The 26,320-nt window shown below is 38.6% G+C and overlaps 1 protein-coding gene across 1 annotated transcript; it reads left to right on the top strand.

The window, feature by feature from the left end:
- Positions 1-5,879: 5,879 nt before the first annotated feature.
- Positions 5,880-7,113, top strand: LOC147614589 (uncharacterized). The gene is made up of 2 exons (XM_086779862.1): positions 5,880-6,180; positions 6,477-7,113. Exons 1-2 carry the CDS (start codon positions 5,961-5,963, stop codon positions 6,914-6,916), a joined length of 660 nt encoding a protein of 219 aa, XP_086635988.1. The 5' UTR covers positions 5,880-5,960; the 3' UTR covers positions 6,917-7,113.
- Positions 7,114-26,320: the final 19,207 nt, after the last annotated feature.

Genomic DNA, 26,320 nt, shown 5'->3' with positions numbered 1-26,320 from the left:
GTAGTGTGTTGTCTCATTTTGTTGATACCTACTTGAGTGAAAAGCTGTAACATCTCCTTAACATATTTTTCCAAATAATGTTGTTACCAAACTCCTTATTCTAGCTAGCTAACCATCTAGTGCCACTCATTGATGAGAATTAAATATTGATTCACCTCAGAAAAACCCTTTGTGGCATGGCACCTATCCTTCCTATTTGAGGCCTAGATCTCTCCACCTTCATGAGATTAGTTTTTAATACCCTTTGAATGCATGCTATATGTAGGTCTTCCTAAAAGTACACCCCATGAGCAACCTCCCCCCACTGCTGCCTCATGCTAATTCCAAGGAAGAGTCTTGCATAGACTTCTTTGGGTTGTGCAAGGAATGGATTCAACCTCCCCACCAACACCTCACATTGATTCTCCTAGGAAGACTCTTATGTAGACTAATTAGAGAGTACCCTCATGGATGCTTCCCTTCCTCTTCACCCTAACTACCCCAAAATTAGTCCAAGATGAGAGCATAGATTTATCTAGTTTTTCTTTATGGGCCAAGTCTACACCATGGATGATGGCATCGACTATGACCACACGAACTTGCATGGCTATGCTATAGTTGTCCCATGTATACAAGAATCACTACGAGTTTAGTATATAGCTTCTACTAGCATGTAACCATCTAGTGCCACTCACTAATGAGAATTAAAGATTGATTCACCTCAGAAAAACCCTTTGTGGCATGGCACCTGTCCTTCCTATTTGAGGCCCAGATCTCTCCACCTTTATGAGATTATTTTTTAATACCCTTTGAACACATGTTATATGTGGATCTTCCTAAAAGTGCACCCCATGAGCAACCTCCCCCCATTGCTGCCTCATTCTAATTCTAAGGAAGAGCCTTGTGTAGACTTCTTTGGGTTGTGCAAGGAATGGATCCAACCTCCCCACAAACACCTCACATTGATTCTCCTAGGAAAAGTCTTATGTAGACTTATTAGAGAGTACCCTCATGGGTTGTGCAAGGAATGGATCCAACCTCCCCAAAAACACCTCACATTGATTCTCCTAGGAAAAGTCTTATGTAGACTTATTAGAGAGTACCCTCATGGATTCTCTCCTTGCTCTGCATCCTAACTACCCCAAAATTAGTCCAAGATGAGCTCAGATGGCCATGGAAGGTGGGACAACTGCATAAAATTATCTAGTTTTTCTTTATGGCCGAATCCACACCATGGACGATGGCATTGACTATGACCACGAACCTGCATGGTTATGCTATGGTGGTTGTCCCATGTATAAAAAAGGAACCCCTTCACATAATACATCACTCTACGAGTTTACTCTATAGCTTGTACTAGCATGTAATCTCCATCTTTATTAGTTCCAAAAAATTAGCCATCGTAGGAGTACATAAGTTTGGGGCTTTACCATCTATTGTACCACTTTAGTAATATAATAACTAATATAATTTGAAGTTTAATATCTATTATTTATTCTCACAATACAAATATGCTTGTTACTTCATGTCAACAAAGTAAATAATATGCTAGGTTTAAATTCTTTAAAGTGTGGTTAAGTTTTTACTGGATATTTGAGGGCACTGAGATTATAATCATGGAGAACAATAAAATTTATATAATGCATCCATACATATTAAAGTTTTTAATGCTTGAACGTTTGAAATGCATATCTACCTCCAAATATGTTTCTTCATAAATAATAGCATGAAAGACCATATATCAAAGATAAGTCAAAATTATTTTAGTGAATCTACTTGATTCAAAGTGGCCTACTTTTAGAAAGAAGAAAGAGATAATATGAAGAAAGGGAAAAGGAAGAAAGAGATAAGATGCAGCAAGGGAAAAAGAATAAAGGGGAGTCATTGATGTAAAGGAGATGGAGATGGGAAAAGGAATAAGGAGAGTTTGTCTAGGCACATTGTTGTAAAGGAGATGCCCATGAACCTATATACATTTTTAATTTTTGTTTGCATTTTTAGACTATGAGTTAGTTCACACACCTAAGTTTACATTGAGGAGGGTTGTTGAAATGTGCAATGTAAAATTGCAATGGATTTTGATGTGTAAATTTATGTTTGTGTGGGAACACACCTTATAGGTGAGATGAGATGTTATGTGGGATGTGGTTTATGAGAGTCACACAAGAAGATGTGGGATAGATATTGCCACATGGCATGATGATGTGTAAAGGAGATTGGGTAAATGGCTATTTATATTAATAGCCTTTTATTTGTATGGTTCATACATCACATGCAATAGAGTATTTCGTTGAGTGTGTTACTCTCTCTCTCTCTCTCTCTCTCTCTCTCTCTAACCATGGAGTTCACAAGAAGATGTGGGATAGATATTGCCACATGGCATGATGATGTGTAAAGGAGATTGGGTAAATGGTTATTTATATTAATAGCCTTTCATTTGTATGGTTCATACATCACATGCAATAGAGTATTATTGAGTGTGCTACTCTCTCTCTCTCTAACCATGGAGTTCTTAGTGTGGTATAACCCACCATAGTTTATGCATAATCTATGTTGCATAACACCATGATTAATCCCATATTAGGATTTTCAACATGGTATTAGAGCTAGGATGGGCTCTTGATTATGGTGGATATCTATGTATAGTACTTTTTGAGAGTTCATTTGATTAAGCATATATTATACATTATCATTATATTGAGAGAGTATGAGGTTTGCCAATGGAGTTGTAAGAAGAGAATCTAGCATTTGGTGATTTGAAGCTATATGAAAGCTGGAAATGAAGATTTTCAGCAATACAAAGACTTTGGAGGATGGTGGCATCATTAAAGAAGCTGTCAAAAATCACCAAGTAAGTAATTTTATAATTGTGCCTCAGATTTGGTGTTTGAGCAAGGAAGAGTGCCCAATGGTTTGAGAAGGGTTGCTATGTGGATCGGGATTTGTAGATCCCAAGGTTCGTTGCTTGCATGCAAAGAGCAATAAGGTGCATGCTTGTTAATATTGTGGCAAGAGAGTTTATGGGATATGGTTCTTCGCAAAAGAAAGGAAGAGTGCTCAATGGTTTGAGAAGGGTTGCTATGTGGATTGGGATTTGTAGATACCTAGGTTCTTTGCTTGCATGTAAAGAGCGATAAGGTGCGTGCTTGTCAATCTTGTGGCAAGATAGTTTATGGGATATGGCTCTTTGCAAAAGGGCAAAGAGCATTAGAAGGTGTAGCTTGTCTAAATGGGGAAAAGCAAATTTGGGCTAATGATAAAGCCCATAGTTCGACACATCAAAAGTGGTGTTACTTGTGATTTTGCTGAAGGAAGATGAGAAAATTTTTATGGAAGCTTTTATGGCATTTTGCACCTATGATTTCTTATGAGAGACCAATGAAGAGCACCCTTATGGCTTTCAACATGCAAAGAGGAGCTACAAGCAAGCATCTGACAAAGGCAAAAGTAGAATCTATGGTACCTTGTAAAGTTGTGGAGCTACAAGAAGCTCAAATCTTGCATTATAGGGCAAGCATTTGTCATAGCAGAGGAGCTCAAGGTTGAGCAGTATCCAATTGTAACAAAGGCTTGAGATGGCAAGAGGTCGTCTCGTTGATGTATTCATGAGAGATGATTATGTAGAGTCGAGAAGGTTAGCAAATTGAAGGAGAGGAGCTACTGCATAGATAGTAGCCCATGTCCTCAAGAGTCAACACAGAAACAACGCAGCATGAAGCTCCAATAATGAAAGCTCAGAGAAGGAGTCGTGCATGGTAGTAAGCAAAAGTGAAGAGCACTTTCAGAGAAACTAGTAGAAAATGGGCAAAGAGAGAGCACACTCCATGATGAGTAGAGTAGCATCATGCAATAGAGATAAGGGAGACACAAGCGACGTTCGCTTCAGATCTGTGTGCACACCAAGTGTCCACCCCAGGTTACACTACAAAAAGGGCAATATGGAAGGGCCTGAGACAGAGAAACTGCATGGGGCTAGTGCAAGAGAGATGCACCGGCCAAAATAGGTTTTAGAAAATGAAAAGATTCGGCATTAGTCTACAACAACAAAAAGAAGAGTGGGTAGCTCTCTCCTGTAGTAGTAGGCGATTTGTCTTAGTAAGCTACAAAAAAAAAAAGATAGGTCAACACTGTGGACTGCAAGAAAGATGAAGAAACGGCCACCATCGCCAAAAACAGCTGGCTCACGTTATTTTCCTACAAAATTGAAGATAGGGTTTGAAACCCTAAAACCTTATCAAGTTAAATCTTATTCACATACATCCAGTATATAGCCCTTGTTCACATGGTAGAAGGGAACTTGAAAACCATTGTAAATTCATCTCATATTTTTTGACATTGTCAAATGGAAATATTACACACACACAGGGTTCACTTGCCCAATGGTGACGGCCAAAATGAGTTGTAATTTTTTTCTCTCCCCAACTCCTTGAAATGTCAAGCAAATATGGGATTTGGAAAAAAAACCGTGGATGGTTCTTTATAACCACTCTTTTTTACAGGTACCCTACCCTTGCCTTGATGCATAAAAAGGATTGTATTTTTTCTCACCCAAATTATAAAGGTCCTTTTCCTGAGCCTACGGGTGCTCAAAATGGATGTAATGTGGTGTGCATTGAGTTGTGCACACATGGGCATCGCAATTTATGGGTTGGTTTCCTTTTTCTGGGCACATGGGTATCCAAAAAGTACTTGGGTGGTTCCGTCAAAGCAAAACGGTGCTCGAAACAGACTTGAGGTGTCTAGGTTGGCTAGGCACGCACATGCACACACACTTGTTGAACACTCCAATTTGCATTGAGGGGGAGTATGGAGATTGGCAATGCCAAATTGTTCAGGGGGTGAGAGGTGAGTTGGTTAAATTGGTTGGAGAGATGATTAGTTCACACACCTAACTTTACATTGAGGAGGCGTGTTGAAATGTGCAATGTAAATTGCAACGGGTTTGGATGTGTGAGTGTATCTTTGTGTGGGAACACATCTTATGGGTGAGATGAGATATTATGTAAGATGTGGTTTATGAGAGTCACACAAGAAGATGTGGGATAGAGATTGCCACATGGCATGATGATTTGTAAAGGAGATTGGGTCAATGGCTATTTATATTACTATTAGAAGCCTTTCATTTGTATGGAGTTCTAGATGTGGTATAACCCACCATAGTTTATGCTTAATTTATGTTGAACAACACCATGATCAATCCCATATTACCATGATCAATCCCATATTACCATTTTCAACACTAGATTCTCATATTTGTGACATTATTATTGTTTTACAATGATTCTTTTAATGCTACAATGGATTTTATGCACCCCACATGGGCAGGGCTTTTCCCCTTTATATTAGCATGGCCTACTCCTATCCCCTCCACACAATAAATCCTGCTCACGTCCACAATGTCATCTCCTTGACATGTGTTACAATGCTCGGGGGACGACATGGTGAATTTTTCTTTTAAGGACATGGTTTCAATGCTTTTGGAGAAGAAAAAAAAGAGCAAAGGAATAAAGGGGAATATAGCACGATAGGGTGGTGGTGTGGCGTGGAAGGATTTTGTGTCATTATATTCTTTGTTTGTTCTTAAAGTTGTACGAGGAATAAAATCAATTATGATAAGAAGGTGAATTTGCAAGGGGGAGAGATGAAGATGAAAGTGTAGTAATAAAGACCTTCTGGTCTCTAAACTTTGCAAAGCGTAGTGAGATAAAGACCTCATTTCTTTTTTTTTCAAAGTTAGGCGTTAGGAAGCAGGCTTAGTACCCATGGGACCCCCTTATCCCACAAAGCAGGGACAAGCTTCAATCGGTACACAAGGGTAAGGCATCAATCGGGGTAGCCAGCAGGGTTCGAACCCATGACCTGGGTTTTGACAACGAAACACCTTAACAACTTAGCTACAGCCCGATGATAAAAGACCTCATTTCTGTAAATTAACCTTGCAAGCGCAGTCAAGACCTTCACATTGATCAGGTCCGCGCACCATGGGCGGCTGGTTTTCCAAAAAGCCTAAGAAACCTGTGGACCTGAGGCCAGCCGTGGAGATTGTCAAAGTAAAAACGCCCGAGGAGCTTATAGCAGAAGCAAGGACGAAATTGGGCATGGACGTCACCAAAGACATCAACTTTGTAGTGGTCGGACAAAGCGGAGTTGGGAAGTCTAGTCTCATCAATGCATTCCGAGGGCTGAGAGACAAACATCCAGGTTAGTAGTGATCAATCCGAAGTCTACCTGCTTGGAAGGGGGGCACAATCCCTCTTGCTCTCGGAGGGGCTGTGGTCTTCCCTTCCCAAGGCGTTGTGGCCTTGTTCTGGGTTCTTCGTGATGATGGTGATCACAACCATTCTGTTTTTCCTTGTTGCGCAAGCTCAACTAGACAGCTTTCGTGCATGCATGCATGTTTCTCTTCTGCAGCTGATGCTGCAAGCTCATTTTGATTCTTTGTTGCGCAAGCTCAACTAGACAGCTTTCGTGCGTGCATGTATGTTTCTCTTCTGCAGATGCTGCACCCGTGGGGGAGACTGAGACAACAAGGCAAATCACGAAGTACGCCCATTCTGATTACCCTCACATCATACTATGGGACATCCCTGGCGCAGGAACATTGGGACAGCCAGAGTCCACCTACTTCGAGAACAACATGCTCTATGCTTTGGACTGCATCCTGGTGCTCTCCTCCGATCGTTTCATGAAAATCGACTACGAAATTGCAGGCAAGGCCATGCGCTTTTGTACGCACAAAAGCAGATCAGTCGCTAAAATCGATAGCACAAAGGAAGGCGGTGAGCATGAGAGATGCAAGCAAAGATTTGAGGCTCATCGTAGATCAGAGCTTTCAAAAGGGTTTGAGGGATGCTGGGTTTTCGGCAGAAAAGAATTTCCAGTTATTTATCGTGAGCGGGTGGTCGCTCACCAGGAAGACTGCATACTTCCTTTATGATGATGAGACAGGCGAGCTTGACAGAAGCTTGGACAAGATGGACGAGGATCAACTCGTTGTATTTATCACCCACTCCATAAAATCTCGTCTAGGGGACCGATGAAGGGCAACAAAAGCTTACATGATGATGATATTATTAAAGCTTTGCACATAATTGTAAAATTGAAGGTTAGTGAAACTTGAAGATGATATATTAAGATTGTTCTATAAAATTTATCACATATAATACCAAAGTGTTTACATGATACAAGTTGAGGGGGGGACATATAACAAGCTAGAAGATCTGTAGGCCTAAACACTCAAGTCATCGACTCCTATTAATAAAACAAGCTCGAGAATATCTATAGGCCTAAACACTCAAGTCACCGACTCAAGCTAGAAGATCTATAGGCCTAAACACTCAAGTCACCGACTCAAGTTCTCTAAGTAGACGTACTTGATCATTTTCCTCTTAACAAAATCTATAACCAATTACACATGCCATATGTCTATTTCGTCTCAACTAATGGTTGAAACAAAAGCATAATAATTGAACAAAGTAGTGGTTGAACGGTGAGAAGCAAACAATAGCTAAACCCGAGTAAAAGAAAAAGCCTCAACTCACCAATTTTGATAGAGCCTCAACTCACACCCAGTCTGAAAGAAGAAAGAGAAATAAAGCATTGGTTGAAGTTGAAAGGGACACCAAGAGGATCATGGGTCAAAAAGAAGAAGAAGATTATGATGAGTTACATCTAAGACCGTTTCCTAACCATTTCAAGTCATGCATGACAATTGTAGCTCGTCTTACAGCACACATCACAACACTCTAAAGAGGGGGAAAAGAATGCGTATCTTATGATGGGCCTATTGAAGTTAAGAGAATAACATTGTAGAACCTAGAGACTTGATAGCGGATGAAGAAAAGGAATTGGTTGAACTCCTAAAGGAATTCAAGGATTACTTTGCTTGGAAATACATGGATATATAAAGGAAATTCCACATGAAGTGGTGCAACACACCCGATCATAGAGGGTTCCTACTTGGAAAAGGCCTTATGTAAGATCCCTGTTCCCACCGAGCAATGGATTCGGGGTACTGACAGCGGAAGTAGCGCTTCTCGCGCGGGACAGGGGTCCCACACTCGGGGCCTCGCCCACGGATATCCGGATAAGAGACTAATCCGTCGGTTGTTCCAAAACCAAACCCGAAAAAAACTTCCTTAACCGGAAAGCACGGGCGATTCCACCAGGATAACTTTTTACTCTAACGTAGTCAAGATCATTTCTGATCGAGATGATCCAATTACATCTATAAGATACTTAGTCAGTTCAAGGAAGAAACTTGCACTTGGATCATTGGGATCAACGCTTTTTTCCCCATTCAAGAGGCACAGCCGTTGATTCCTATCCATAGAACAGTTACTGTCCGAGATTTATTTATTTTTTCTATCGTAAAAACAAAAGTTTGAGTCTCGATTTACGGATCCATCAGTCCAGCCTAACCCCATCCGATCCCATGGGTTAGCCAACCGCCCAACCACTGTAGTGATGGGATCCAATTAAAAATTTGGTTAGGTTTTGTCCCGGGTACCAAGGAAAAGAGTTCCAAGGCCCCCTAGCCGGATGTTCATGCAAAATAAAACTAGTCACACCACTCACACACCCAATATGAAATTGCCTTTTTCAACCAGATTCAACCAGTTTAAAACAATCCTTTAATAAAACCCTAGTATCATTGATCACCATCTTCCAATTTATCCAATTGATTCTTAATTTCCCATCATTCCTTCATCAGAGTATCTATGGCATCATTGGCAACTAGAACGCTCAGGAGCCGTTTCGATAGTTCCTAGCCCATAATACTTGGCAATATAATCACTTAACAAGATGGACTCTCGTTGAAGATCAGCAAGATCAACCAACAGATCCATATAAGGAGCCATGGACTCATCCATTGAAGACCAGCAAGGTCAATCAACCAGATCCATGCTCGATTTCAGAAAACAACTCCAACTCTGTTCCAATATCTTCCTCGACGCACGCGTGGGTATCCTAGGCGACCCAGAGCCCGAGCACCGTATGGTCAGCACCCTCTAGGATCCTTCGCAGGTGACCTAGCGCTTCACGCATAGGCCGCTTCCTTGGCCCCTCATCCACCGTACCGGAAGCTCACCATTTTAATCGCACCGAGGCTGGTCAAGACCTCGGCCGACCTTGCTACGCGAGACGTCCTTCATTGACTCCCCGTCAGCAGTTGCAACTTTACCATCACGACTTTAATCACAAGACGGTCAAAATGCTCTCCCCAGCATTCTTGACATAAAACAATCATTTACAAACAGCATTTACAACCAGCATTTACAAACAGTTTACAATACAATTTCTATTTTAACTTTCATTTTTCCACATTATCCCTCATCAATCTACATTACTTATTCCATATTCCATTTATATGTATACTCATCCCATCACATCATTTCTATCTCATCACTTCAGATTCCCTCACATCACATATCGTATATTCACATCTACATGCATATATCTACATCTCTATGCATACATCTACATCCACATTCACATTCACCTCCATACATCTACATCTATATGCATACATCTACCTCCACATTCACATCCACATCTATACATCTACATCTACATGCATACATCCACCTCTACATCCACATCTACATCTATACACCTACATCTACATGCATACATCCACATCTCCATTCGTATCTACATCTACATCTATACATCTACATCTACATGCATCCATCCACCTCCACATCCACATTGACATCTATATATCTACATCTATATGCATACATCCATATCTCCATTCCCATCTACATCTATACATCTACATCTACATGCATCCATCCACCTCCACATCCACATCTACATCTATACATCTACATCTACATGTATACATCCACATCTCCATTCACATCTACATCTATACATCTACATCTACATGCATCCATCCACATCTCCATTTACATCCTCATCTACACATCTATTTCTACATGCATACATCCACATCCCATGCATACATCCACCTCCACATTCACACTCACATCCATACATCTACATCTACATGCAGCATCCACATCTCCATGCATAATAAAATTCTTTTAATTAATCTAGGATGATAGTTCCTAGAATATGGTAGGAAGTCCTCTTTTTATGCTTTGAATGAATTTATTTTATGCGTAATTTCTATAAAAATTTTGCCATAGCTCCGCTACTATGACTGATAAATCTCAATTTTTTTTCTAAGGGATAAAGCTCATTATTAAAGAAATAATTAGAATGGTCTCTAATTGGATCAGCAATCCATAATGGTCTCTAATTGGATCATTAAGAAAACAATTAGAATGGTCTCTAATTGGATCATCAATCTATAATGGTCTCTAATTGGATCATTAAGAAAACAATTAGAATGGTCTCTAATTGGGTCATCAATCCATAATGGATTGAATCATCAATGTGCATAAACTAAAAGCATAGCAAAAAGCCATTAATTTGGCCTCAAGCATAGCTTAATCTTGGATTAAGGAAAGGCTTTATGAAAAGCTTCATTTGGATTGAGAATGGGTCATGAGTATGACCATTTCTTGAGTGAGAGAGAGAAATTACATAAAAACCATTAGAATTTAAACATAAATGGAAATTAACTTCGATAGCATTTATTAAATTATGTAACTCTTCACTACTATTCACCAATTAACTTCAATAGCATTTAAAAAACCATACCAATTAAACTTCTCAAGCTTGAGAGGGGTTGAGAAGAGAGAATCATTGAGAAATTATAGAAAAGATCAAAATTCAATATACTTACCTTATGATTTGCTTGATTCTTTATTCACGGTAGAGGCCCCCAACCAATCAATTGGTTTAGTATGTTGATGGAGCCACCAATGGGGATTGAAGAAAGAGAGAAGTATCAAAAACTAGTGAATTATTAAAGAATTCACAGTTCTTGGCTTAGGTAGAGTAGAGTAACCATGCCTAAGACACTCTATATTTTGGCTTAGGTGGAGTAGAGTAATAAAGCATAAGACACTATCTATTTTGGCTTAGGAGGAGTAGAGTAACAAAGCATAAGACACTATCTATTTTGGCTTAGGAGGAGTAGAGTAACAAAGCATAAGACACTATCTATTTTGGCTTAGGAGGAGTAGAGTAACAAAGCATAAGACACTATCTATTTTGGCTTAGGAGGAGTAGAGTAACAAAGCATAAGACACTATCTATTTTGGCTTAGGAGGACACTATGTTTTTTTCAACAAGGGGAGGCTTCTATTTATAGGAAAATTTGAGCTCCTAACCAAACAAACTGATTCTAGAATTTTCCAAGTCAGTTTGGTCACTTTTTGACCATTTTTAGGTCAATTAAGCTAACTTTTTGGAACTAGACTTGAATGAGGAGAGAGGAGAGATGAAATATCTTAATTTTTATGAGTTTAAAACTCATTCAAGCATGTGAAATATGCACCTCCTTTAAAGAATTTCCCTTCCTTACATATGTGTCATAATGGAATCATTTTAATATTGCTCATAGTTTTTTACTAATAAGCCTTGTACATTTTCAACTCTTCATCTTATGTGAGCATTTAAGGGACTCCCCTTCCTTACATATGTGTCATAATAAAATCATTATTCCCAAAATATCTCATATTTTTAATATTGCTCATAGTTTTTTATTAATAACCCTTGTACATTTTCAACTCTTCATCTTATGTGAAATATGCACCTCCTTTAAAGAACTCTCCTTCCTTACATATGTGTCATAATGGAATCATTTTAATATTGCTCATAGTTTTTTACTAATAAACCTTGTACATTTTCAACTCTTCATCTTATGTGAGCATTTAAGGGACTCCCCTTCCTTACATATGTGTCATAATAAAATCATTATTCCCAAAATATCTCATATTTTTAATATTGCTCATAGTTTTTTACTAATAAACCTTGTACATTTTCAACTCTTCACCTCATGTGAGCATTTACTCATTTTTGGGTATTTTCTTTTTACAATTTGGATTTATCTCCTCCCTACACATGGATTGATGCTATTGGCCCATAGAAACCTTAATTGGACCATAGTCTAAAGATTTTTGAAAATCTAGACCCTTAGGCTAAGGTTCTTTATACCTATTTCCAATTAATTCCAATTGCACATTGGAAAATTCTTTTTAAATTTCTGTTTCAGGGAAACTCATCTGAATTATAAGAGATATTTTTCTATCCAAAAATATTCAAAATCTGAATATTCTCTCTCTAGAATATTTTTCTCTCTCTAAGCTAAAACAGTTAGAAACAAGGTCTTTATATTTCTGAAGAGGGATTGATTACAGGGGAAGATACTAGACATCAAAAAGGGGTTGGGAGAGGAATCTTACACCTTATTAAATGAACACAAAGCACTCTTAGTGCTAAGGACTTGACCCCTCCTGAATGAATTTAAGGATTGCTTTACTTTTGGAAATGAAAAGGGAATTCCATGAGTGGTGCAACATACCATACTTATCATAGAAGGATCCTAACCCACTTGCTAACAAAGTCCTTATCAAATAAACCCTAAGTACTCAACAATTATAAGAGAGGAACTTGATAAACTCATTTGTTACACAACTCATTTATGAGATCATGCATGTCATGACAACAAAATGAGGAGTTAATGACAGTGCTTATTTACTGATGTTTTGGAGCAATTTATGTTTTGCTACTATAAGCACCGTTGAGTGACATTTGTAAACATTGCTATAAGCCTCACCAGGAAGCACGAGAAAAAAAACAAAATACTCCAAATGTAGTCCATAAAAAACATCTAGTAAAAACTTATTACATAAATTTGTCAAGCATAAAGTAGAAAGGTACATAGTGATTTATATCTTTGCATAGTACTTATCAATGCCATCTTATAATAAGTCCATACATGTCAATTGGTCTATCTCTGATCCATCATTTCTACGGCTCTTATAGCAAGGTAAATTCATATTCCACTACTTAAAGAACAAGTAGTAGATGCATTATCATCATCATTATCGCATATTGGCTCATTTATTTCATTTGATGAAATGAAAGATAGAAGATCTTCATTTGTGTTGCATTCTTCAAATGCCATAGCTTCTATCACCTATAAACTCCTATAAGCACTCGCTGGATAAGTTTGCAAAGAGACAATTACTCGTCGAAGTCAAAGAACACAATAACAAACACACTCTCGCTCGTTCTCACTCCCTCTTAATATAATCAAGATGTGGTCAATAAGGTTTGCCATTATATTCATGACTAAAGCCATTGTACAACAAAAATACTTGTATTATATTAATTTACGAGGGTAATTTTCCAATAAGGCTAGAGCTAAGATTAGATGGTATAGACTCACACAAACTGGGAGTGATTTGAACTATTGGAACCCTTTTTACAAAGTTTTTGGGGTTTTTATACCCATCTAGGATCTTGGCTACCATGTGTCATTCTAAGATTGGTTACATTTATCAAACATGCAGGATCCTATTATGGATTCTCATGTCAGCTTATGCCCAAGTTTGTGCTTCTTTTGTTACGGATTGTTGTGTTTCTTCTTGGTCTTCTTGCTCGCCTTCCTAGTCTTCATATGTGCTTCTTTTGTTACGGATTGTTGTGTTTCTTCTTGGTCTTCTTGCTCGCCTTCCTAGTCTTCATATCCTCAGTTCCACCCCTACCTGCTCTGCTGCTGCAGATTGTGCAAATAGACTTGGCTTGGTGGTTTTGATCTTCTAACTTACTATGGCCACTCATAATAAACAAGCTCTCACTCATGTACCCAGCTAACCTACTCACTCATCGGCTTATTGTTTCGCACTCGGGCTTGTTCAACTTCCCGAGTAAGACTTTCAGAAATCTTTAACCACATCATCTTTGTATCATTGTGTCTCTTTTGAAAAACTTACCAAGCATTGGAAATCATCACCATACACCTCCTTTTAAGCACTTTCACCACTCACACAGTAAGGAGATTCTTGTAAAGGTCCCAAATTAGGGAACTTTTCAATATAGAAGAGCTGTGGGGAGGGAAACCACTAGAGGGACTTAAGTAGAGTAGACTCCTACAAGTTGGTTTTGATTATTTTAGGCTAGAAATCTTGCAGTCCTTAAGTCCCTTCACACACACACCCTTCTCTTCCCCTTTTACATAACCTTAGTCTCTTAATACGTGAGAGAAGAATTGATTTAGAGTAGAGGTTGTCCAAAGGAGACAAAGAATTGGCTAGGAGTTGTGTCTCTTAGGTTCTTTGTAGATAGCTCTATTAGATACTTTTCTAAGTGCAATTCTTGTTCAATTGTGCTACTGATTGCCAAGCTGACTGATATGTTTGAGTTTGAGAAAGATATGCCACTTGTGGCAGTGAGTTTTGTGAAGTTGTGACTGAAGACAAAGTTTTTGAAGAGTTTTCGTTGGGTCTACTTGTGGAGGACCCTGGCACTTTTCTATGTTTTCTTCTATTTACTTTGCACCCCAGGTCTCATGGACATTAAGACCATCTGTTTTTGTTTCTACGAAGAATAGTACACCTGGAGCTTGATTTCTATGTGAGTTGTTAAGTTTTTGTGTTATGGTGCTATACTCATGCTGTTTGGATTGAGAATATGGGAAAGGAACTCTTCTGAGTGAGATTGCTAAGTCAATACTGACTCGGTCAGCATCAGCCACCACAGAGGTTACAGAGTCGAGAGATCAGCCCTCAGGACCAGATATGGTTAGCAGGTGAGAACTTATCATTTTGGGTTGAGAGGAACTTACTTGGGGTTCAGTCTAAAAATATGAGGATTGTCATCACTTAGCTGATCTGTTTTAGCCGCAGGTCACAATTAAGTTGTAGGGTGGTTCAAGTGTCAGCAAACACAATTGCGGGTCTTTTAAGTTAAATCCTTTTAGGATCTATTGAGCTTGAGGTCTTGTGTGTCTCAGATGACACTGTGGTGGAGTTACCTGATTCAGCTATAAGCTATTAATGGGTTGGAATTAGTAGGGTTAGCTAGGCTAGAGCTGATTGAGTCCGCTGTGAGTTAGCAAGGTTAGCTAGGTTAGAGCTGAGTCAGCTATATGAGTCAACAAGATGTCAACAGAGAGTAGTTAACAGGTCCAAAGAGGTTCTAAGAGTTAGATCTTGAGGTTAGATGGTGTTGTAGGACGGTTGAGGAGCCCGAAGGGTGTTTAGCTTACTTGGGACAAGAGGAGGAAGGCTTCTAATTCAAATAGTAGTCAGCAGAAGGCCAGCTGTGTTAGAGCAAGTGGTCAATAAGACATCAAGAAAGTGCCCAATAAGGTGTTGGGATTTAGGGCTTGATGTTACCTGATCTTAGAGGACTTTTTTCAAGCTTAGAGGGTAGTTTAGGGGTCATGAAGATGGGTTGCTAACTAGAATCAACTGCTACAGCTTTCGAATCGAAATATAGTCAGCTTTGTGTCAACTCAGTGTCAGCTCTGGGAGTTCTTTTGGTCAAGTGAGGTCAAATGAGGCTTATAGGTGAAAGATAAGAGGCTCTGGAGGTCTGTGTTGATTGGGGAGGACAACATGAATAGTCAGCTGGTTGAATGGGAGGGTGTTGAAGGGTGAATAAGTGTCTAGAGGAGTTAGCTAGAGGACAGAGGATACGTGCAGAGTTGATTGGTGACTTGGAGCCGGGATTTTGGTGTCCCCTAGTTCTTATCCCATTAGATTTTCTTCTTGTGTTCCTATTGGTGGTGTAGTAGAGGAACCACCACACAACGTAGTTTTTGCAGGACCCCATACATTTGAATGCACAACATCTAGTGCATTCCTACTCACATTTCTATCATGTAGAAATACATGCTTTTTTTGCTTTCCAAATTGACATGCTTCACATACTTTCTACACACCATCAATATTAAACTTAGGCAGACTTGTCACAATTTCTTAGTTTGTATAGACTTCATTCTTTGCACATTTCTCTTATGCCAAATGTCTGTGTATGTAACAATTCTTGATCCTTGTGTGCAAACATTGTAGCTTTCACTTCAAGCATATTTACATTTAGTGTAAACATTTTGCCCACTCTATTACCTTTTTCAATCAACCCGCACTTATCTCTAAAGTCTTTGATATAAAAACCATCAGGGTTAAAGAGCACCTGCAAACCCAACTCAATCATCTCGTCAACAGAAACTAGATTCTTTGTAATATTTGAAATGTGACGTACATCTGACACGTACTTCACCTTACCATCTTGCATAGACAATGACACATTTTCAACATGGGCCATTGGATGAGCAGTATCATCCCATGTTTCAACAAAACCTGGCTTTTCAAGTTTTTTCATATCCTTGAACCACTCGCTATGACCGGTCATGTGGTTCAAAGCACTTGAATCCACATACCATACATCATCATTGCATATGGATACACCATTTCTCTACACAGCATTAAGCACATGCTACATAAAAAATAATCTTTCATTGTCCTCATTACTTCTGCTAGAGTATGCATAGTTATTTTGCTACACTTTTCCATTTCTCATGTCATTTTACTTCTTATAGCAATCTGCCTGCTGCAAATGCCAAGCTTTGCCACAATAAAAACAACCTTGTGTATCATTTTTCTACCTTCACTAATTTCCACAACCTCTTTGACTCCAGCTACCTCTCTGAACTAGCATCTTCCACCTATGTGTTGTTGTTATTGTGATTCATGGGACTGTTGCTAAGCATAGTTTTGATTACCTATTCAGCCCACCACCTTGGCCACAACCTCAACCTTTTCCTTGTCCTCTACCTGCACTTGTGTAAAAGGCATGTTTCTCCAAATTACCTTTATTTTGTGAAGACTGGTCTTTACCTAAACTCTTTTTTTCAATGATCAGCATTGACACCAAATCTATAAAGTTGGGAATGTTCTCTCAAGTCTAAATAGACGTCTTGAATGCCTTGTATTATGGCTCAAGACCACGTAGACATGAGTCCACCTTATTATCATCATTAGCAATAGGAACACCAGTAAGAGATTCCACAATGCCCTTTTTTTTCAAGGCATAATCATTTACAGACATGTTTTTCTTCTCCATAGTATAAAGCTCATTCTTCAACTGAATCTTTTGTGCCTTGGTGTTAGTTTCACACAACTTCACCAAGGTGTCCCATGCCTCCTTGGCTGACTTGGCATCCTATACATGCCCAATCAAGGTGTCTTATATGCTAATAGAAAGCCAATGCATGACTTTCCTTGCTTCTTGATTCTAATCCTTGTATTCTTTTACATCTGTAGCAATTGGATTAATCTTTTGTATCTCTGGAGCCTCTTCATGTTCACCTTGAATGTAGTCCCAATACCCTTTTCCCATCAGAAAATTTGTTAACCTAATCCTCCAAGCATGGAAGTTATTGTTATTAAGCTTCTCTATGATAATCTGGTTAATTCCATCATTTGACATCTTGTCTACAACACAAATTCACCAAAAATAGCACTCGTTTGACCTACACAAATTGTTATATACTGCACCAAAACTGTCACAACCAATGACCTCAATTTGCATACATACACCCAATAACACCTGCAAGACCTCTTTGTTGTAAATATAGTGTCTGCACAATCAAATTCCCTTACTACAATTCCAAAGATAGAAACTTACCAGCAGTGCTCGCGAACACCTGTTAACTAAAAAACAGATTATTGCTTGACATCTCAACAATTTGAAGATGTACTAGATCTTTAGAAGATTGCTATGGTCAAGGAAGCTTCATCTTGTAGTAGTGATGTTAAAGAGTTTGAGGAGGACATTAAAGTGTCCTTGGATAATATTGAAGAAGATGGCTATGATGCAGATTTATCCTTAGTTGTATGATGATAAGGAAGTGTTGGTGAAGTATATGCAATCCATGAAGACAACTAGGATGTGGGCTTATTTGATATTCCCAGTTGTGATGCAAATATTGAGGATTTGCATTAGGATAAAAATTTGATTGAGGGTGATATTGTTGAAGACTTGGATAATGCCCTAGATGAATATTGTGGTCACGTTGCTTGGACTTATCCTGTTATTTGTGTAAGATCCCTGTCCCCACCGTGCAACAAATTCAGGGGTGCTAGTAGCGGAAGTAGCACTTCTTGCGCGGGGGGCACGGTCCCACACTCGGGGCCTCGTCTCCACAGATATCCGGACAAGAGACTAATCCATTGGTTCTTCCAAAACCGAGCCCAAAAAAACTTCCCTTGCCTGGAAAGCTGAGGCGATTCCTCCAGGATAAATTTTTCTCTAATGTAGTCAGAAGCCTTAACTAACTGAATTGATCTAATCGAACCCGTAAGTCCCATAGTCAGATCAGGGAAAGATTGCACTTGGATCATAGAGACCAACGCTTTTTTCCTCATTGGGAGGAACAACCGTTGATTCTTTTCCATAGAACAATTTTTGTCCGGGATTTACTTCATCTAGCGTACCATAACAGAAATGAGTCTCAATTTAGGGATCCATCAGTCCAGGCCCCATCCAATCCCATGGGTTAGCCAACCACCCAAACCATTGTAGTGATGGGATCCAATTAGGAATTTGGTTAGGTTTTGTCTCGGGATGCATAAATTCAATTTTAATGAGAATGACACTTTTGAAATAAAAATAAGTCTTTTATGCATCTTCCTATGCATAAATTCAATTTTAATGAGAATGACACTTTTGAAATAAAAATAATTCTTTTATGCATCTTCCTATGCATAAATTCAATTTTAATGAAAATAGACATTTTGATATAAAAATAAATCTTTTAGAATGCACAAACAGAGGAAATTACTATTTTAGAATAACCTAATGATAAACTTTAGTTCTACAAAATTTAAGAAAATTTTGCCATAACCTCCTTTGTATGGCTGGCCATTTCTCAATTTTATCATTCAATTTATGACTTGAATTAATCTAATTTGAATTCTAATATCTCTAATCTACTCTATTTTCCAAAAATCAAGAGAGTAAACAATGAAAAGAGTTTAATCAATCTTTTAATTAAACTTTCTAGGATTGAGAAGGGCTGAATTGTAAAGAAGAGAAGGGGGTGGCCTTTCCATCAAGGCATAGCATCAGATTTTAATTCAACATTTACAAAGCATAAAATTTGAGAAAACCATAGATTTAAAAATTCACAATAAGTAAGAATTAAGCTTACATGGAGCTTGTAAGCTTTCCTTTGGCTTTAGGGTTGAGAGTTCTACTTTGCAGCAAGGGTGGCCACCAAATTCACTTGGAGAGGATTAGGCCAAAAAACAATTGAATTATCAAGAAGTTCAATGTTAAATGGCCGAGGACAGAAGTAGAGTAACAGTGCATAAACACCATTAAGCTTTTACAAAGGGGGAGGCTTCTATTTATAGGAAAAAGTGAGCCTCTAACCAAGCAAATTGATTCTAGAATTTTTCAAATTAGTTTGGTCACTTTTCGACCATTTTTAGGTTAGTTTAGCTTACTTTTTGGATCTAGTTGAAACAGGAGAGAGGAGAGATGAAAATATCTCATTATTTGCGAGTTTAAAACTCATCCACACATGTGAAATAGGCACCTCCTTCATGAGGGGAATTCCCCACACTAAGGTATCAAAAATGCATCATTTTCTCTAAACATCTCTTCTTTTTTAACTAATAAACCTTGTCCCTAGTCAACTCTTCATCTTATGTGAGTATTTAGTCGTTTTGGGGGCATTTTCTTTTATTCTTCAATTTATCTCCTCCCTACATTTGGATTAATCTTATTGGTCCATAGGAACCTTAATCCAAAATTTTTAAAAAATTTAGACCCTCAGGATAAGGTCCTTTTTACCTATTTTCAATCAATTCCAATTGCACATTGGAAAGTTCTTTTTGAATTTATGTTTGAGGGGAATTTAGTTTAATAAGAAAGGATATTTTTTCATCCAAAGATATCTAAAAATTGAGTTATCTCTCTCTAGAATATTTTCTCTCTCTAGGCCAAAACAAGCAAAAACAAGATCTTTTATTATTCTGAAAAGGGAATTGATTACAAGGGAAGAAACTGGACATCTTGAGGGGCTGGGGAGGAATCTTGAGGGGCTGGACATCTTGAGGGGCTGGGGAGGAATCTTACAATTTGTGTGGTTCCTAGATATGGTATCATGTATGCTTGGCGCTATATTTGGTGGCTGAGAGATCTTTATGGAGTTTTGGATATTTATATCTATGCTTTGGACATGTTTTCTTAACATGCCAATTAGCTACATGGCTTGGGGAGGTGTTTTCTTTTTTTAGATGGACCATATATGAGAAGGAGTTTTCTTCTTTTAGATGGATCATATGAGAGCAAGTGGTTTGTTCTTATAAGGAATGTGATGAGAAATATGAAAACAAGGGGAAGGGCTATGTGCTATCCTTCGACGAAGATGAAGTTTGCGGTTTGAGAGAGACCACAACCCAAGAGTTGGACTTTCACATGGACATGGATGCTTCCAGATGCGATCATGATGATCAATACCTACCTATTGGTGGGTGTATTGTAGACTTCTTGGATCTTCTTCAAGAATTTGTGCAAGTGTAGATCTTCATTGAGCTTGTTGTGGATTATCCTCTTGACAATCTATAAAGGCTTTAAGTTTTGACAATGCAAAGAGTGAGTGCTTAATCTGGGGCAACTTCCCGATTGGCATGTGACATGTCATATTCACAAGTTTTTGGCTATGCTTACAAAAAGGACACACATAGAGGATTAAGGTCATGGTACAAAGTCTTTGGTTGATGCTAATATAAGGCATGAATGCCTCACTCTTTTGGGGAAGGATTGAGATGAGAATGATTTTTTTGCCCTCCATGCACTATCTCGCCATCTTAGAATAGGGGGAACAAACTTTTCTTGGAACCACAAGTATTTTTTTCTCTCTAAAGACTTTTTCTCTGGGGTTTTTGGTTGCAATGAGAGAAGGCCTTGAAAGCCCCTTTATCCCACATGGGTGGAAAATGCTTTAAGAGGCCCTCGTGGCCCCTATCATTAAGAGCCTCTTGTGGGGCTCTTGGCTCTTGCTCTCCTTGGGTTGGGGCTCATGGAATTTGCAACCCGTGTAGAATGGCCGACATTGTGTGGACATATTGTGGTCCTCTTGGCCTTGGCCCCTTGGGCGCCTTCTATTGGCCCATTAGGTTTCCCATTTTCCCACCCATTTGATTTTCTCGCATGTTGGGGGTCTTTGTTCATAGTGCCTACTTGACCACCTCCCATGAGTGAAGCCCAAAAAAATAATCTCCCACCCACCTAAAAAAAGTATCAATTTGGATAATTTCACGTGCGGCTACAACTTAAAAAGCAAAAAAGAAAAAAAATCATAAAGCTAGAGGAGAGGAAAAAACTAGTTTTTTGATAAAGCCAAGGGAAATCTAGGTTTCTTTGTTTGAATTTTGAAAGGTCGTAAATTTTTGGAGGAGTCTATAAAAAGGGAGCTATGTGTGCTAGTGCATGCAAGAGAAGCAGTGTGTAAGCAAGAGCAAGAGAAGTGATGGAGTAGCAAATGCAAGATCAAGGCGAGGCAGGTAAGTAGAAAAAAAGTGTGGAGAAGAATCAAGTGACAACCACATGTGCGGTGCCAACTTAAGCAGAGTGTGTGGTGGAAGCCAAGTGCTTGCAAGCTATGAAGGGGATAGATCTTCTTTTGTAAGGGATTATCATCAACATTAGAATCAGAACACTCACGGGAACACGGATTATGGAAGGAGGCCGGAAGCAATTAATGCGAGAGAGCGGGATTGTAGCCATGGGAACATAAAGACGCACATAATTTTTCCATCTTTTTGTGCCGAAGTGCAATGTAAATCATTTTAGGCCAATGTGGGTTCTAAATGAGAGTTCTAAGTGTATTAAGCAAGGCTCACTTATGGGGTTGTCCGCCCATGTGTGAAAGAGGCCTAGGGTTAGGGTTAGTGACATCTCTACAAAAGAGATGTTAGCTAAAGAAAGTGGACGTTTTTGGCCATTCTCATAAGCTATTGAGTGAAGCTCTTGAGCTCTCAAGCTATGGCAACTCTCTAACTCTCTCTCTATTGTACTCTAATGAGCATCAAGCTCCAATGAGTATAGCTCCACTTCTTTCTCTTAATCTATTTTAGCATCATTGAAGTAGATTAATCTATGATTAGTTGAATGCTTCTTTCTTTCTCTTGTGTATGTTCTCGGGGGGGTCACTTATATAAATATGTAAGTATCACGTGGGTTCAACAGAAGGACATTTTAAATATTTAAAACTTACAGAAATATATTTACAGAGGGGATTTATTTATTGTATTTTTTAAAAAATTTACAGATTTGAATAGGAAAGGATACATTATATTCACTAAAAAATTCACAGCTAAGGGACTTTTTAAATAGGCCTTGAACGCACGTGATATAGAGGATTTACATATAGTGACCCCCCCGAGTGTATGTTGCATGCTTGTAGAGTGTGTGTGTGTAGTCTCCATTGATGCAAGCTCTTGCCCACTTCATTGGCAATGAGTTATTCATGGATAGACTCTCTCTATGAGCTTGTGTGGGTTTGTGAATGTTACATTCTATGCTTGCTTAAGCTTGTGGGTTAGTAGATGCACGCTTATGGGTTTGCAGGCATTAGGGAAAGCTAAGATTTAATCAATGTTTGAATGGGATTAAGAGATTGCCATGCATTGCTTGTTCTCTTGATTAGTGTAGTGGATTTAAGGGATTGAGAGATTGATTGAGGTGTTGAATGGTTGAATCGTCAAGTGGTGGTTTGTGTATGTGAGCTCTCCCTCATGGGATAAGCCTTCATGCACTAATCGGGTCGAGTCCTCGGATTGACATTGTGTTTCTTAACACATTTGTTGATCGGTAGTACTCTATGAGCACTACATTGCACACGGTAGAGAGAACCGCTCTACAATGGTGCGCGGCTGTGCCGGGGAGCGAGTGCCTACATTAGTTGAGTACCATACACACACTACCACTCCTTGTTAAGCTCCAATCGGTTGCAAAACTGTTGGATAGGAGAGCAGGCTTTGGGACTAATTTTGGTATTTATTTAAGACTAATCTATTGTTAAATTCTCTTTATTTGTCTTGCAATTTGAGTGCGATTGGCTGCTACGCTTCTCCCTTGAGGTCAGGACAATGATTCAACACACGGGAAGGATTGGAGGTAGGCGCTAAACCTGCAAATTTCAATTTGTGTGCGAAAGAGAGAGGCCTGTTTTTGCATTTCTATCATTCTGTTTGAGGATAATTTTTGCTGTCTGAGGTTAATTTTTACAGTTTCAATTTTCTGCATGTTCGTTTTATTTTCTGTTCTTAACTTAGTTTAGTTTTCTGCATCTTTAATTTTGTGCATTTTAGTTCTCTGTTAAACCTGTAGCTATAGAGAAACTGAAATCTGTACACACACATGAAGATTAAACATACACACCATGTACACACACACACAACAAATACACACTAACACATACACACAATCAAGACACTTGCACAACACATGCACGCGTGAAGACATCACACATACGTGTGTATGTGCACACACAATCACATACATATGTATGTAAAAGAGAAGACAAAAGACATTATATATAAGATACACTTATTTAAGAGTGAACACGCCTCATCATGCATCCCCACGTGTTATAATTTAATATTAATTAAAAATATATGTGTATATGTGTTTACTTATTTTATGAATGCACATGTATATACAGGTATATGTCTCTAAATATAATAAAATATAATATTATAGATAATATATATTTACATGTGTGTGTGTGTGTGTGTGTGTGAGAGAGAGAGAGAGAGAGAGAGAGAGAGAGTGTGTGTGTGTGTCTGCACGTGTGCATGAGTTAATTTTGATTTTATGCATAGAAAGATGCATAAAGAAATTTATTTTTATTCCAAAAGTGTTATTCTCATTAAAATTGAATTTATGCATAGAAAGATGCATAAAATATTTATTTTTATTTCGAAAGTGTTATTCTCCTTAAAATTGAATTTATGCATAAATAGATGCATAAACGGATTTTTATAAAAATGTTATTTCCCAACTGAAGTTGTTCTTATGCATAAATAGATGCGTAAAGAATCTTTATATCAAAAATAAGAATTCTCTTACATTCTATATAAATAGATGTGATAAGATGTGATATGAATCAGATAGATGAGAATGAATAGAGAATGGATGTGATGAGAATAGAAGTGATGAGAATGAGAGGTAAATAGAAGTGATGAGAATGAGAGGTAAATAGATGTGATGAGATGTGATGTGAATCAGATAAATGTGAATGAATAGTTGAGATGTGATGTCATGTGAATCAGGATGTAAATGAATGATATAGGATGTGAACGAATGTGTTAGCATGTGAATCGGGATGTAAATGAATGATATAGGATGTGAATGAATGTGTTAGCGAATGAATGTGTTAGCATGTGAATCGGGATGTGATGAATGATATAGGATGTGAATGAATGTGATAGCATGTGAATCGAGATGTGAATGAATGATAAGGGATGTGAATGGATGTGATGTCATGTGAATCAGGATGTAAATAAATGATATAGGATGTGAATGAATGTGTTAGCATGTGAATCGAGATGTGAATGAATGATATAGGATGTGAATGAATGTGTTAGCATGTGAATCGAGATGTGAATGAATGTGTTAGCATGTGAATCGGGATGTGAATGAATGATATAGGATGTGAATGAATGTGATAGCATGTGAATCGGGATGTGAATGAATGATAAGGGATGTGAATGGATGTGATATGATGTGAATCGAGATGTGAATGAATAATAAGGGACGTGAATGAATGTGTTAGCATGTGAATCGGGATGTGAATGAATGAGATGTGCTGTAAAATGGATGTGATAAGATGCGATGTAAATTGGATAGATGTTAATGTATGTGAAGTGATGAGATGTATGGGTAGATGCAAGTGAATGAGATCTGATGAGGATAAATGAGGAAATAAGGGATGAGATAGAAAAAGATGATGTGATTAGATGAGAATGGGAATACTTATGAAATGAATGTGGATTGATGTGGATGGATGAGTGGATAATGTGGATTGAAGTGGATGATGTGGATGGATGTATGGATGATGTGGATTGATGTGTGGGTAATGTGGATTGGCATGGATGGATGGATGGATGATGTGGATTGATGTGTGGATAATGTGAATTGACGTGAATGGATGTATGGATGATGTGGATTGATGTGTGGATAATGTGGATTGATGTGTGGGTAATGTGGATTGACGTGAATGGATGTATGGATGATGTGGGTTGATGTGTGGATAATGTGGATTGACGTGAATGGATGTATGGATGATGTGGATTGATGTGTGGATAATATGGATTGCCGTGAATGGATGTATGGATGATGTGGATTGATTTGTGGATAATGTGGATTGATGTGGATAGATGTATGGATGATGTGGATTGACGTGTGGATGGATGTGGATGGATGTATGGAAGATGTGGATGGATGTGTGGATAATGTGGATTGATGTGGATGGATGTATGGATGATGTGGATTGATGTGTGGATGATGTGGATTGATGTGTGGATGATGTGGATTGATGTATGGATGATGTGGATGATGTGGATGAATGTATGGATGATGTGGATTGATGTGTGGATGATGCGATTAATTGTGATTCGATGTGGGAATGATGTGATGTGATAGGGATCGATGAAGAAAAAAAATTATGGGAAGATGAGAAAAGATGGGGTCTAATGTGAAAGGATGTGGAGTGATGAGAAAAGATGGAAATATTGTTGGAACTGTATTTGTATGTGAAATCTGTTTTTAAATGACGGTTTTATGTCAAGAATGCTGGGGAAGCATTTTGACCGTCTTGTGAATGAGGTCGTGGAGACCTATCTGTTAAAGTTGCAACTGCTGACGGAGAGTCAACAGAGGACGTCTCGCCCGCGTAGCAAGGTCGGGGCTGAGGTCTTGACCAGCCTCAGTTTGATTTAAATGGTGAGCTTCCGGTACATTGGATGAGGGACCAAGGAAGCAGCCTCTGAGTGAAGCGCTAGGTGACCTGCGAAGGATCCTAGAGGGTGCTGACCATACGGTGCTCGGGCTCTCGATCTCACCGAAGATACCCACACATACGTCGGGGAAGATATTTGGAACAAGGAGTAAGAGTTGTTTTTTGAATTCAGGCATGGATCTGGTTGATTGACCATGCTGGTCCTCAAGGGATGAGTCCATGGCTCTTTTATATGGATCCGTTGGTTGATCTTGCTGATCTTCAACGGAGACTCCATTTTTGTGAAAGTGAATACTTGCTGGTTACTATGAGCTAGGAACTATCGAAAAGGCCCCTAAGTGCACATGGGGGTGAGCGTTCTGGTTGCCAATGATGCCATAGGTACACCGATGAAGGGATGTTTGGAAATAAGGATTCAACTGGATAATTAGAGGATTA

The sequence above is a fragment of the Cibotium barometz genome, chromosome 41 (assembly GCF_041138505.1).
Source record: "Cibotium barometz isolate CiBa-2024 chromosome 41, ASM4113850v1, whole genome shotgun sequence".
NCBI classification, from domain to species: domain Eukaryota; kingdom Viridiplantae; phylum Streptophyta; class Polypodiopsida; order Cyatheales; family Cibotiaceae; genus Cibotium; species Cibotium barometz.
Note: the sequence above shows the minus strand (reverse complement) of the source record. Positions and strands in the feature narration are given on the sequence as shown.